This window comes from Octopus sinensis, linkage group LG13 (assembly GCF_006345805.1).
Source record: "Octopus sinensis linkage group LG13, ASM634580v1, whole genome shotgun sequence".
NCBI lineage: Eukaryota > Metazoa > Mollusca > Cephalopoda > Octopoda > Octopodidae > Octopus > Octopus sinensis.
In genome coordinates, this window is record NC_043009.1 from 44,572,596 (window position 1) to 44,588,647 (window position 16,052).

At 37.9% G+C, this 16,052-nt stretch overlaps 1 protein-coding gene across 4 annotated transcripts in view; it reads left to right on the top strand.

The window, feature by feature from the left end:
* LOC115218412 (GRB2-associated-binding protein 2) overlaps window positions 1–15,272 on the top strand; it is a 170,406-nt gene extending 155,134 nt beyond the window's left edge. For all 4 annotated transcript variants that reach the window (XM_029788208.2, XM_029788207.2, XM_036508340.1 and 1 more), the window contains 2 exons: window positions 11,331–11,418; window positions 15,017–15,272. In XM_029788208.2, coding sequence (XP_029644068.1) covers window positions 11,331–11,418; window positions 15,017–15,211 — 283 coding nt within the window. In that variant the 3' untranslated portion in view covers window positions 15,212–15,272. The remainder of the gene's footprint in view (window positions 1–11,330; window positions 11,419–15,016) is intronic.
* Window positions 15,273–16,052: the final 780 nt, after the last annotated feature.

Below are 16,052 nucleotides of genomic sequence, written 5' to 3' on the forward strand. Positions count from 1 at the left end.
TGGTAAAGCTTATTTTGGCAAGGGATCAAAAAGATTGGCTACAGTTTAGGAAGTGGAAGATCTTGCAGCAGTACACAAAGGCATCTTTCACAGTTTAAATCAGTGATTCTTAACCTGGGAGTCGTGATCCCTTGGAGGGGGTGTCACTTAGGATTTTTCGGGTGGGGGTCTTCATAGAGGCTTTGGGAGAAAGTAATTTATTTGATGTATTTGAGACATTGCAATTCAGTTGTATTGCTGTATTGCAGTGTTATGTATTACAGCTGCTAGTGGCATCATGACCATATGTGCTTCACTCCAGCTCCATGACTCCCATGACACTTTGTGTTCCAAGACCATTACAAAATTCATTACAGGGGTCACAGTAATACTCTGGAGAGTCTCATGGAGTAAGATGATGAAAAAGGGTTAAGAACCTCTGGTTTAAATGATGGTGAAGCAGTTGTGTTGAGTAAGAGTTGTCCAGTTTGTAGGAGTGAGTGATTTGTTTTCAAATGTTCTAAAGCATGTTCACTGCCTCAACTGCTGCAGAGTGAATCATTTGGGGCTTGGAGGTGTGAGTTTTGGATGTGTATGAGATGTGGAGGTACATGCCTGGGACAGTGGTATTAGTTACCTGACTTCTTTCTGGTGGATCAGTACTTGTGCTGTTCGGGATACTTAGCATAAAACTACTGGAGTTCTGACCTTATCAGGTCTGGGAGGTCATTGGGGGCATTGCATGGTGTGTGAACATCTGTGAGCTGTCATGATACAGAAATGGTTTGGAGGTGAGAAAGAAATGTAAAGTGTAAGTTTGGAGTGTGTCAGTTGGTCAGAGAATGTGCATTGGAGATGAATGTAGATGATGATGATGATGACAGTTGAGGGATGTAAAAGATTTGATTTTTGCATGAGAGTGGACTGGTTGTTTTATCATTTGTTAGAACAGTACATTTCATTCTGTGAAGGTACATGGCTTTGTGTTTTGAGTTAGAGGCATAATGATTAAGTCATGAGTTCAATTCTGAGACCAGGTAGTGTGTTTGTGTCCTTCATGTTGCTATAGGCCACTCAGCTAAAAACGAGTAGCAGCAATAGCTGGTAGTGGTGGTGGTGGTGGTGGGGTTAACCCTGCACTGCTGTTCCGTATAGGTGACACCATTTTGTTCCTTGTCATTTTAAAGCCATTGAGACAAGAATAATCTTGGGCTTAATGGGAATTTGGGAGCCTGTAACTCTTCTTTTTTTTTTTTTTTTGTTAACTAACACTTAAATCTCTATGATTGTTAGCCCGACGCTTTAACCGCTGAGCCATGCACCTTCACAGTGTTTCTCTTGACAACATAGATAGCTTAAAAAAACAAACAAGAAAAATAAGAACACAAAGAGTAAAGAAACTCAATGTTCATTGGTTGTACAGCAGAACAAGGATGTGGGTGAAGGTCTTGTTGGTGTGTGAAAATATTTAAAAGTAACAAAATGAAAAAATGTTTTCTCATGTTGGTTGAAAATTAGGAGTAGTAACAGGGGCAGTGGTGGCATAGTAATTGATTTAAACAACCACAATACATTACTGGTATTTGTTTCATTGCCCACAACTCCCTTTTCTCTACCCAAAGAAATGATTGGTCAAGTTGACCCTGTTTCCCTTCATCATTGGAAGTGTAGTCTGGAGGAAGGAGCTCTTCTCATAGCCTTTTGGCCTGGAGGAAGGGACTCTGGTCATAACCTTGGCCTGAAGGAAGGGACTCTGTTTATAGCCTTGGTCTGGAGGAAGAGATTCTGTTCATAGCCTTGGTCTGAAGGAAGGGACTCTGCTCATAGCCTTGGCCTGGAAGAAGGGGCTCTGTTCATAACCTTTTCAGGTGCTCCAAGACTTGTGGGACTGATGTCATAAATTTTTCTCATGAACAATTACGGCAATTGCTGAATATAAGACTAATGAGATGATGGTGGTGGTGGTTCTTGTTGTTGTATGGCCTTGGCTACCTTAATTGACCAGTGCTTTGTTTAAAGACATTCCAGCCATGATTATCCTGTATTATCTTTTTCTGATATAGTGAATATAAGACTACTACATTTAATGTGTCTTTTAAGTTATGATTTGAGGGATATTTGGTTGTTATTTCTAACAGGTCAAGCAAAGTGGTGAATTGGCAGAGTCAGTAAAAATTAGATAGAATATCTTGTGGCATTTGTTCCAGCCAACTCTTGCATTCTGAATTCAAATCCTAGTGAGGCGAACATTGTCTTTCATCCTTTTGGGGATCAGTAAATAAAATATAAATTCCAGGTTAAGGGTATGACAGAAATATTGTAGAATCTGACAGGGTACCTTATTTCTCTTCCAGTTGTTTGCATTCTGAGTTCAAATTCTGCCATGCCTACTTAGTCCGTAGCCCAGTTTAACACCAGAACCTGGCTCTTGGATGCCTTTAGTGGACTTTCCTCTGTTTTAGCAAGCATTCAGGTCAGGTGGTAGAAAAGGGAACCTTCAGGGTCTTAAAACAACTGGAGTTAGACAGTAATATATTGATATGAGCAACATCTTGGTCACATCAATATGTGTGAATGCAAAATAGAAACAATGCCTGCACTGCAAATAGCTAAAACAGAAAATGGCATTTCTATCAGGTTGAGCAACTTTGGAGGATGTGAGTTTTTTTTTTATTTGTCTGGGTTGAAATAAAGGAAAACATTATTAGAACGGAATTGATATTGCTGTTTTGAAAGGTGTTGATGTGTCTGGGGCTATTTGCATCTCGTCACCTGGTCACTTAGTATGCTAGAAGTAGCAACTATGTCTCCCTCTCTCTTCGGCTACCACCAGCAAACCATCTCAAAAACAGGAAATGAAACATCAACATCATCATTATTCAATGTCTGTTTTTCCATGCTGGCATGAGTTGGATGGTTTGACTGGAGCTGGTAAAGCTAGGAGCTACACCAGGCACCATTTTCTGTTCTGGCATGGTTTCTATAGTGGGATGCCCTTCCTAACACCAACCACTTCATAGAGTGTACTTGGTACTTTTAACATGGCACCAGCACTGTCAGGTTCACCAAGTAACTTGTAAGACGAGTAGCAATTCTGCTGTGGTGGATAGATCTTCTTGAGTACAGCAATGCACCAGGTATCACTCCTTGGTCATCATCTTCATAAGGCTCAATGTCTTGAGATTGGCTTTCAATACTTTGTCCCATGTCTACCTGGGTTTCCTTCTTCCACAAGTTCCATTTACTTTAAGTGATTGGCACTTCTGTATGCAACTGTCTTCATCCATATTTATCACATGACCAAACCTGCATAGTCCTCTCTTTTGCACACTGCATCTAATTTCTCTTATGCCCAACTTTTCCTTCAAAACACTAGCACTTTGTCATACATGTACAAGGCAGGATTTAAAGGTTCCCAGACTAGTTATGCTTTAAAAAATTAACGTATTTTCCTAAGTTTTAACATCATTTCCCTAAAAATAGTCATCTTGCACAGCAATACACCAGTCTCAGCATTCCTACCACTTCTGGAATCCAACCTGGAAATTGCTTTCCGTAAGTCAAGGATCTTCTGCAGTTTGCTCTGGATCTCAATAACAGTGTTAAGATGGCAACCTTTGAGTTGCATTTTCACCTTGGGGAAGAGCTGGAAATCCATAAGTGCTAAATCTGGTGAATAAGGCAGGTGCAGCAGTGATATCATATTGTTTTTGGTGCGGAACTCATGAGTGAGGAGAGCTCAGTGAAGAATACAATTCTTTGCACCCCACAGATCCAGTCACTTTCACTGAATGTCCTCTCAAATGCTTCAAAATGTCGCAGTAGAGCTCTTGATTGATGGTCTGGCCCTGGGGAATGAATTCTCAATGCATGATACCACATTTCTAGGGTGACTTTTGTGGCAGATCTCCCAGATCGTTCACTATCTTCCAGGGATGTTCTTCCGCTTTTGAAGTACCTGTGCCACTTGAAACATTGTGTACGATCCATTGCCTCATCGCTGTAAGCTTGCCAAAGCATGCTCAATGTCCCTGTAGCAGACTTTCCTAAGTTTAACGTAAAATTTCACATTGGCTCTTTATTCCTGTCCATGACAAAATTACAGACTACAGCTACATGTGATGACAAAACTACAAATTTCACAAGTTGCAAAGTAAACATAGCAATGTCACTCAGCACACTGTCTCATGAAGGTCACTGCTAGTCCTCACTGTGCACGCAATGGTATGCTGCCAGCTGTTGGCTCACTACAGAACTAGTTTCACTACCACATAGCATTGCTGATCATATACATGTATCATACAATCTTCTTTTCTCATAGAGAGAGAGAGAACTTTGGTTGCCAACAGAGGTAAAAGTTCTCAAAATTTTCTGTATCCTATTCTTATTGTAGTGATTACACTTTCTGTGCATCCTCCCTCACAGCTAATTAGATCCCTGAGGTAGCAAAAATTATCCACTACCTGTAAAGAGCCTTCAGGGCATTCGAAAAAATTGATTTCCTGAGTCTCTAGTTTTTACGACTCCTGTGCATCTTCCACATGCAAATGCTACCTTCTCAGATAACCATATTGAAACATATTGGAAATTTAAGTCTAGAAACATTATGCATGGAAAATTAAGACGGTTGGCCATAACTGGAATGCCAATTAACCTGTAAAGCAGTGGAGAAGGAAGAAGACTAACATATAGTTTAGCACCAAGTATGAACACCACCAAATGGAAGTGCCTCTTCACAGCTATTTCCTTGTGTATCCTAGTTTAAGAATAGATACACTACGTCCTTGTAGAGGCGACTAAAATATTTAGCTGTAGGGAGGGCATTTGGTTGTCAGACCCTACTCAAAAACCTGTCTGAAAAAGCATGGAAAACGGATGTTAAAAGAAAAAACAAAACAATGATGACGTTATTGCTAATTTTGTTGATCTCTTTTGAACTGTCTGTGAATTGTCTGATAATGAAGTGATATGTTAAAAATAACATAAGAAAGATCGGTCAAAGTATCTGCTTGAAGATAAGTAGACAAACCACATTGTTTATTAATGACAAACGAGGGATTGTTCTTGATTAGTCACGATTGTGCTGTTTATGATGACATTACATTCAGCACTCACTCACATAAAATAACAAAAAAAAGAAGAGAACTCAGACAAGATTCAATAATTTACACAAGCAGTTATCAACATTTTGCACCACCTTTTAACAGAATGTCATGATTTTCTACATAATACCGGATTATTTAAATCAAACAAGAGCTATACTCTCTTTAGATATTTGCATATTCTAGTGACCCCTATGTTAACTTTTGTATGAATTACTAAAGAAAGTGAAGATTATAATGTAATGAAATCCTATTGGGTTTTGGTGCATCATCAGTCATGTTCTCTACTCACTGATAACTATCTAACTCCTATGTAAGCTTGATAAAGAGTTTTGAAAATATGCTTAAAATCTATGTACTGTACTTGGTTTAAATATTCTAAGAAAAATCATAATCCTTTAAACACTCATTGTTACCTCTTTATGAGCTCACAAGGCTTTTAAGGGAGTACTTTTACCCAGATTAAGGACTCCTTAGGACCAACATCCAATCATACATATCTGTTACATATCTTTGCTTCCCTCCATTCTTTCCTCCTTATCTCTCTGTCTCTTTCACATACTTGTATGTGTACACACACACACACACACACACACACACACACGACCAACCAAAGCAATCAACACCAATCTCAAAGGGAAAAATGGCATAGATGACTTTGGCAGGATTTGAACTCAGAGCACAGAGAACTGTATGGCATTCTGATATTTTAACAATTCTGTCAATTCACTGTTTTCAGTGGAGTAAAGGATCATCCACCATCCATTCTTCTCCAGGTTATTGATTATCACCTGCGGTTGTTGGGTCTGTAGAGAAAGGGGTTTGAAATGACTTTGCTGAGGATCAAACTTACAAATCTAGCATGTTACAAACCTTTTATCATTCTTGTGTGTGTTTATGTTCTGAGTTCCAATTCTGCCAAGGCCAAATTTGCCTTTCATCCTTTCAGGGTTGTTAAAATAAAGTATCAGGCAATTACTGGGATTGATGGTTTTGATTAACCCCATCCCCTCAAAACTGCTGGCCTTGTGCCAAAATTAGAAAGAATTATTATTATTATTGAAGCCCTGGACCAACCACCACCACCACCGTGGTGAGATTGCAGAATCACTAATGTGCTGGACAAAATGCTTAATGGCTTTTCTTCTGGCTTTGCTTTCTGAGTTCAAATCCTGTCTACATCGACTTTGCCTTTCATCCTTTCAGGGGTGGTTAAATAAGTAAATATCAGTCGAGTACTGGGGTCAATGAAATTGTCTAGTCCCCTTCCTCCAAAATTTCACTACAAGAGGAGTGGATTTCAAGCAAAAGTCAAGTTACCATACAGTGGCCTTGCATGGCTGAATGGTTAAGATGCTTGCTTACCAACCACTTGGTTTCAGAGTGCTTTGGGTAATTGTCTTCTTCTATAGCTCCAAGCTAATTAAGGCCTTGTGATTGGATTTGATTGACTGAATGTGAAATAAGCTTGTTTTGTGAGTATGCCTGTGTCTGTTTAAATTTTCACTTCTCTGAAAATCACAAGCTACAAGTGGTGGTGGTGGTGGTGGTGGTGTTGTCATTTCTCCTGTCAACCAACCATCTGCTGGCTTTTGACCTTCAATGACATATGAAATAAGAAAACCCTTACTTGAAAAAAAAAGGTAAGGGTTAGTGATAGGAAGGGTATCCAACCATAAAAACGATGCCTACATAATATTTTTTTCTCCATAATGTATATGAAGAAACAAATATGAACAAAAATATTTGGAAAATATTTTGACTGGGAAATTAGTGTCGGTAGAACTGTGAATGGCAGAACATTCTAAAATTCAAATCCTGATGATGGAGCAAGTTTGATTTTTATTCAGCTAGGATTCCATAAAATTATCAGTGACACTATACTAGGACATCATCGTTCCACAAAAATTACAGCCTGTACCAAATAGATGAAACTCATTTTTCTGACATAGACCAGGTATGGCAAAGTTCAGTGGTCACGACCTGAGCATGTGGTGAAATATTTTGAAGGAATAAATTAGTGAATATTAAGCAACACACACATGCGCACACACACACACACACGCACACACACACATGCACACACACACACAGAGGCTCATACGCATGCACATACACAGGCACACCAGACACAGTAAACTAGACATATACACATTAAATTTGATACCGCATAAGCGTATTTGTTTTAGCTATAAAATATTAGTCACAAGAATAAACCAAACCACTAGCTTGGGAAAATTTGGTGAAAAGCAACCCCTGAAAATAATATGCGTACACTTACACTTATAGCAGCTTGTATACACACATAAATACTCACTCACACACACATATCTACACACAAGTGTGTGAGTATATATATATATATATATATATATATATATGTATATATGTATACACACACACACACAGAATCACCAGCTTGAGTCATACATTATTATTTGTCACCGCATTACACCTTTTTGTGAGAGATTTTTACTCACACACACAAGACATCCATAATACTCTATTGACTTCAGATAAACAGGGAGTTACCCAAAAGGCACTAAAAACTGCTAGGTACCACTTTTTACTGTTGTTGGATATAAGTCAAGGTTAAAGAAACTTTTCATAATTCATAAAAACCAGTAAGGCCAGTTTATAGTGACAATAAACAGTTCCTCCTCCTGTTTTATGGCATTCTCCTTTTTCCATGCTAGCATTGGTTCACCAAATATATTATTGGGGCATATTTTACAACCAGATGCCCTTTTTGTTGTTATCCATTATCTGTTTTTGAAGTAAGAGATTTCTTATTTCATATGTCTTTGAAAGAATGAAGCAAGCAGACAGCTTTTTTGACAGGAGTGACAACATTGCTTGTCGTTGGTGACTTTCACAAAACAGATGTTTTTTTTTAATATTTTATCTGTTTCAGTCTTTGAACTGTGGCCATGTTAGGGCACTGCCTTTAAAGGGTTTAGTTAAACAAATCACTCACAATACTTAAGCCTGATATTTATTTTATGAATCTCTTTTGCCAAACCACTAAGTAATGGGGATATAAACAAATCAACATTAGTTATCAAGTGGCGGGGGCAAACACACACACACACACACACACACACACATGCACTCATGCAATATGCTTCTTTCAGTTTCTGTCTATCAAATCCACTTGCAAGGCTTTTGTCAGCTCAATGCTATAGTATCAGACACTTTGCCTAATGTGCTGCACAGAAGGATTGAACCCAAGACCCCATAGTTGGGAAACAAGCTTCTCGACTACACAACCATGCCTGCCTCTTCATGGTGAAGCTATAGGAGGTTATTCAGGCACTCAACTATGAGTCCACTACATCTTATGTGGAAACAGCTGTAAGCTAGTGAAGTTCATAACATAATATCATTTTTCCCCTGTCATCTCTTTTTCTTCTTATTATTGCTCTATACTCGTCTAATACTTTGTTCTAAAACATATGCATGTTGAGTTTTACACCAAGTTATTTGTTTCACAATTCCTAAACAACGCACACATCACCACTTTTCTATGCTTGCATGGGTCAGATGGAGTTTATTGAAGCAGACTTTCTACAGCCAGGTGCCCCTTCTGTCATTAGCTCTCACCTGTTTCCAAGCAATGTAATATATTTCCCAATGGCCAGACATGTTCTTGCAGAAGATTGGAACTGAATGATCAAGCTTGTATGAGAATGACACTCACCTATATTTAGCATGTGATACCAAGACAAGGGGACACGGACACACCTTTGATGGGCTTACTCTTGTTTCCATCTAACACATCCACTCACAAGGTATTCATCAGCTTGAGACTATTGTAGAATACTCTTGCCTAAGGTTCTATGCAGTGGGACTGGAGAGGGAAAACTCTTTGCCCTTAAGTCACCTTTGTAACTTTCTATTGATCATGATATATATATATATATATATATAATATATATATATATATATATATATATGTATATATGTATACACACACACACACAGAATCACCAGCTTGAGTCATACATTATTATTTGTCACCGCATTACACCTTTTTGTGAGAGATTTTTACTCACACACACAAGACATCCATAATACTCTATTGACTTCAGATAAACAGGGAGTTACCCAAAAGGCACTAAAAACTGCTAGGTACCACTTTTTACTGTTGTTGGATATAAGTCAAGGTTAAAGAAACTTTTCATAATTCATAAAAACCAGTAAGGCCAGTTTATAGTGACAATAAACAGTTCCTCCTCCTGTTTTATGGCATTCTACTTTTTCCATGCTAGCATTGGTTTGCCAAATATTATTGGGGCATTATTTTACAACCAGATGCCCTTTTTGTTGTTATCCATTATCTGTTTTTGAAGTAAGAGATTTCTTATTTCATATGTCTTTGAAAGAATGAAGCAAGCAGACAGCTTTTTTGACAGGAGTGACAACACTGCTTGTCGTTGGTGACTTTCACAAAACAGATGTTTTTTTTTTATATTTTATCTGTTTCAGTCTTTGAACTGTGGCCATGTTAGGGCACTGCCTTTAAAGGGTTTAGTTAAACAAATCACTCACAATACTTAAGCCTGATATTTATTTTATGAATCTCTTTTGCCAAACCACTAAGTAATGGGGATATAAACAAATCAACATTAGTTATCAAGTGGCGGGGGCAAACACACACACACACACACACACACACATGCACTCATGCAATATGCTTCTTTCAGTTTCTGTCTATCAAATCCACTTGCAAGGCTTTTGTCAGCTCAATGCTATAGTATCAGACACTTTGCCTAATGTGCTGCACAGAAGGATTGAACCCAAGACCCCATAGTTGGGAAACAAGCTTCTCGACTACACAACCATGCCTGCCTCTTCATGGTGAAGCTATAGGAGGTTATTCAGGCACTCAACTATGAGTCCACTACATCTTATGTGGAAACAGCTGTAAGCTAGTGAAGTTCATAACATAATATCATTTTTCCCCTGTCATCTCTTTTTCTTCTTATTACTGCTCTATACTCGTCTAATACTTTGTTCTAAAACATATGCATGTTGAGTTTTACACCAAGTTATTTGTTTCACAATTCCTAAACAACACACACACACACATCACCACTTTTCTATGCTTGCATGGGTCAGATGGAGTTTATTGAAGCAGACTTTCTACAGCCAGGTGCCCCTTCTGTCATTAGCTCTCACCTGTTTCCAAGCAATGTAATATATTTCCCAATGGCCAGACATATTCTTGCAGAAGATTGGAACTGAATGATCAAGCTTGTATGAGAATGACACTCACCTATATTTAGCATGTGATACCAAGACAAGGGGACACGGACACACCTTTGATGGGCTTACTCTTGTTTCCATCTAACACATCCACTCACAAGGTATTCATCAGCTTGAGACTATTGTAGAATACTCTTGCCTAAGGTTCTATGCAGTGGGACTGGAGAGGGAAAACTCTTTGCCCTTAAGTCACCTTTGTAACTTTCTATTGATCATGATATATATATATATATATATATATATATATATATATATATATATGGCCCAGTGGTTAGGGCAGTGGACTTGCGGTCGTAGGATTGCAGTTTCGATTCCCAGACCGGGCGTTGTGAGTGTTTATTGAGTGAAAACATCTAAAGCTCCACGAGGCTCCGGTAGGGGATGGTGGTGATCCCTGTTGTACTCTTTCGCCACAACTTTCTCTCACTCTTTCTTCTGTTGGCCTGCTCACTTAGCCAGCGGGGTGGCGTCATTTGAAGGCTAAAATCAATGCAAAGCGCATTGTGAGCAGCGATGTGTAACGGCATCTGATAGCCTGGTCGGTCACGGTGATATATATATATGAGATTAGCACATAGGGTCTTGTCCCAATGTATTTTGAGAACATCTTTAATTGAAGCAAATAGCTTCTACATTATTATATTGTGAGATTCATGTCTTCGCATATATTTCCTATTCATCCCAGGTAGATGTACTCCTTCACCTCCTCAAGTTCATTACTTCTCACCACTATTATTCTTATGCTTTATTTTCAGACCTCATGTATTTTGTTTCCATAAGGTCTGCTGCTGAACTCTGGGTATCCAACTCTATCTGTATGGTCTGCAAGCAAATTTGCAGGAGTCTAGAAGTTTGATTTGTTACTTAGACAAATGTTCTTCATAAAATTCTTGTTGCTTTCTTTGTTTCTTTTTTTTTACACCAATTCTTTTTTTTTTATTTGTTTTTTAATAATTTATTTTCTTTCTTTATCTATTCTAGAGTCACTCAGCCGAGATTACCTCGAAAAAAGCAAGCCTCCATTGCAGATGGCTCTTCATCCTCTGATGAAGATGGTGATATAGCAATGGTGAGTATCACACACACACGCATATTTTACTATTATTTTCATGTTATATAAACACACACATGTAACTACTATTCTTATATCATATAAATATACTTGCATATGAGTGTATGTATATATATATATATATATGTATGTATGTATGATAATATAAATAATATATAGATATATGCGTATATACATACATTTATGTACTTTTTGTCTGCCAAATTCACATGGTAATTGATTTGTTTGGGGCTGAACCCACTACCATGTGGTTGCAAAGCAAGCTTCTTAACTTGGCAAGGGGTCTGACCTATGCAAAGATAGAAAAGTGGACATCATCATGATGATAATAATTCAGTGAGACATATTTCCTTTGTTTGGAGTCTTGAGCTCAAATTTCTCCATTGACCAATAGAAACTGTTCTATATAATAAACAGAGTGCTCACACACTTTGTCTGGTCAGCGCAATAACTTTAATTACTCAAGGCTTTAAATCTTTATCAAGGTGAGGTACACATTATTGAACAATACTTAAAGCAACCAAACATGAGGAAGGGAAACAACTCTCTAGAGTTCCAATTTAATTAATACTGAAATTGGCAACGTGGTGAGAAGAGGGTTAACTTTCCTTTCTTGAATTTCCTCATAGCAGTGAAATACATCTTGTAATTTTTATGCATACTTATTTCTGCTGTTGTATTTATGACTTGTAATTTACTAAGGTACTACTGTTACTTACTCTCTTTTATTTAATATGATGGTCTGAAAAGGGTGCTCTGTTCCCCTTACCACCAGTTGTGATGGAGTGACAAATTCAGATACACACATCTGTGTATGTCTGTATTTGTCAGACACATATATATACATATATACTCCTTACTCTTTTACTCTTTTCAGTCATTTGACTGCGGCCATGCTGGAGCACCGCCTTTAGTCGAGCAAATCGACTCCAGGACTTATTCTTTGTAAGCCCAGTACTTATTCTATCGGTCTCTTTTGCCGAACCGCTAAGTGACGGGGACATAAACACACCAGCATCGGTTGTCAAGCAATGCTAGGGGCACAAACACACACACACACACACACACATATATATATACGACAGGCTTCTTTCAGTTTCCGTCTACCAAGTCCACTCACAAGGCATTGGTCGGCCCGGGGCTATAGCAGAAGACACTTGCCCAAGATGCCATGCAGTGAGACTGAACCCAGAACCATATGGTTGGTTAGCAAGCTACTTACCACACAGCCAATATGTGTATATATATATATATATATATATATATATATATATATAAACTACGGACTTCTTCCAGTTGCCATTTACCAGATCCACTCATGTGGCTTTGGTCAGCCTGAGACCATAGTAGAAAATACTTGCCCAAGGTGTCACACAGTGGAACTGAACCTGGAACCATGTGGCTGGGAAGTAAGCTTCTTACCACACATCCATGAATATATATAAATAAAATCATCATTTAACAGCAACTTTTCCATGGTTGTATGAGTTTGATGGTATTTGTTGAGGCAGATATTTCTACCTCTGGATGCCTTTCCTGTCATCGACCCTCACCTCACCTGTTTCTGAGCAAGCAAACTTCTTACCCACACAGCCATGCCTGCACCTCTCTCTCTCTCTCTCTCTCTCTATATATATATATATATATATATATATATATATATATATATATAGAGAGAGAGAGAGAGAGAGAGAGAGAGAGAATGTGTGTATATTCCACACAATTAGATATTGATATTGTCTCCTATAATAAGGATTTCTTAATCTCATTTACAGAGCACTACATAAATTTATGAGAGAGAAATAATTTGTTGTAAAGTGCCAATTCAGCACTGATTAAGCAAACTAATGATCAAGATCAGGAGAAGCTCTGTCAGTTGGGGTTCATCATGCATTTGTACATATATGTGCAGGCCTGAGCTGAGTTATATTTTTGAGAAAGACTAGCAGTTGCTCATATATGCAAGTCTCCCATCTGTCTCCATGCCATCAGTGTTCACTTCAAGGAAAGGCTGCTGACTTGGGCTGACACATATTAGCACCAATGTCATTACAGGTACTACTGTAAGAACACAGAGCTGGGATAGATATATCTATCCTTTTTACCATGGTACACTCATTTCATCATCATCATCATTTAATTTCTGTTTTCCCTGCTGGCATGGGTTGGAAGGTTTGACAGAAGCTGACCATCTGAAAGGCTGTTCGGGCTCCATGTCTGTCTTGACATGGTTTCCATGGCTGGATGCTCCTCCTAATGCCAACCACTTTGCAGAATGTACTGGGTGCTTTTATGCGGCGCCAGTACAGGTGCGTTTTATGTGGCACCAGCATTTACAAGCCTACAAGATGCTCAATTGGAAAGGGTTGCAAGGAATGGTGTTTCTATGCAAGGGCAACCATGCTTTTACTTAGCTTGGCATATCTTTTCAAGCACAGCAAACTGCCAGAAGTCTCGGTCTTCTGTCATCCCCTCTGTGAATCCCAACGTTTGTAGATCCTTTCTCACAAACATTGGGACATATTACACTTATCATGAATTGATCTGTGATGACACAGATCAGCAGTCAGTTAAGGATTCTGCTTGGATTTCAAAAGTGCCTCCCAATAACCACCCACAATGCTCTGCTACCCAGAATGTATTGATTATTGTGTGTTTACATCTCTGTGCTGTGAAGGTGTTATTTGGATAAGTTAGGATGGCAACTTGGTCTCGCAACCAAACCCTTTGTTTCTCCCTATATGCTATTCTTCATTTATTGCTGTCCCTTTTGACATGGTGTTTTATTTTTGTTTATCTATTTTTTTACGAATGAGATACTCATGTTAGACAAGGATATATGTACAACAAAAAATCTCACACAACTCTCGGACAACTCTGCTAGTCCGCTGCTTTGGCTTGATACTTTTTGACTGGTGACAAAAGGTAAAGTTGACCTTGCAGGATATGAACTCAGATAATAGTATCAGAACAAATACCAGATACCATTCTTTCTGTCAAGCAGCTGTCTTTGAGGCTATGTAGCATATAAGTGTACCATGACCTAATAGTCAAAAACATGGGAGAGATGTCCTCTTGTTAGATTGCAGTTAGTTGAAGCCCAATTGTGATTGAATAGAGATACCACCATCTGCCTCCTGAGCACATAATTTTCCATTGAAATAAATGCTCTATGTCCTCCTTTGACCATACTAACACATCCCAATTTGATGAGAAATAAAGTGTTTTTAAAGTTTTCCTCTCTTGTATGCATTCAGTTGCATTATTTGTTACATAAGTATTCAATATCAAGGCAATATTAAGGCGGCGAGCTGGCAGAAACGTTAGCATGCCGGGTGAAATGCTTAGTGGTATTTCGTCTGCCGTGACGTTCTGAGTTCAAGTTCCGCCGAGGTCGACTTTGCCTTTCATCCTTTTGGGGTCGATAAATTAAGTACCAGTTTCGCACTAGGGTCGATGTAATCGACTTAATCCCTCTATCTGTCCTTGTTTGTCCCTTCTATGTTTAGCCCCTTGTGGGCAATAAAGAAATAAGTATTCAATATCAAAGTTTTCTCTCTGTATATATTGATAACATATATTTTCTTTTTCTCAGACTAAACAAGGAATGCGTCAGATATTACCAGCACCAGGTAAACCAGACTGCGGAGAGTTGAAATACTTGGACTTAAGACTTGACGACACTGCTGAGACCCCAAGTGGACCTCCTCCTTCTTGTGAATATCGGGAGATAGACTTTGTAAAGACCAATGCTTTGAGAAATGTAAAAAATGCCAGGGTGCTGGAATAACGATGATGGAATTTAATAAAAAAAAAAAAAGGGGGAACAGAAAAGCAAAAAAAAAAAAAAAGACAATTGCTGTAGGGTCCTTCAACTGTCATATTTTTAAATGTATATATACATATGTATATGTGTGTGTATGTGTATATATATATATATATGTGTGTGTGTGTGTGTGTGTGTGTTTAACTACAGCTGTTAATTGCAGTCGAGGATGACTTGGTAGCATTTCCTATACTTTTGCTAATGGTTTTAGGCCCATGTAGTTGCAATAATGTATATACAGATACACATATATAAATATATATATACATACATATGCACACGCACATACAATCATTCATAGAATTATGTATATATACACAATCACACACATGTATTTATACATACTTTTATGTATATATACAAATATATATGCACATGCATACACAGATTTATACATACATTCATGTATATATATATAGAAACACACACACACACATGTATACAGATATACATACTTCAGATTACTTCAATGAGAGGAAAAAAAATATTCCTTTTTTATCATAAAAACTAAAAAAAAAAAAACAAGCAACAAAAATTATCCCACCGAAAAAAGAGGGGAGAAGCTCAGAAGTGAAACTTTTTTTGTATATTTTCCAAAAAAAAAAGAAAAAAGAGAAAGAAAAGTCATTCTTGATTGAGGACAAGAGAAATAAAGAACATGGTATTACTAATGATAATAATAATAATGATAATAATAATAATATCCTTTTTACACTTTCTTTACATGTTGCTGTTTTATTATTCCTTTTCCTACACTATCATCACATCTATTTGTAAAAGAAAAACAGACAAATATTTTTTTGTT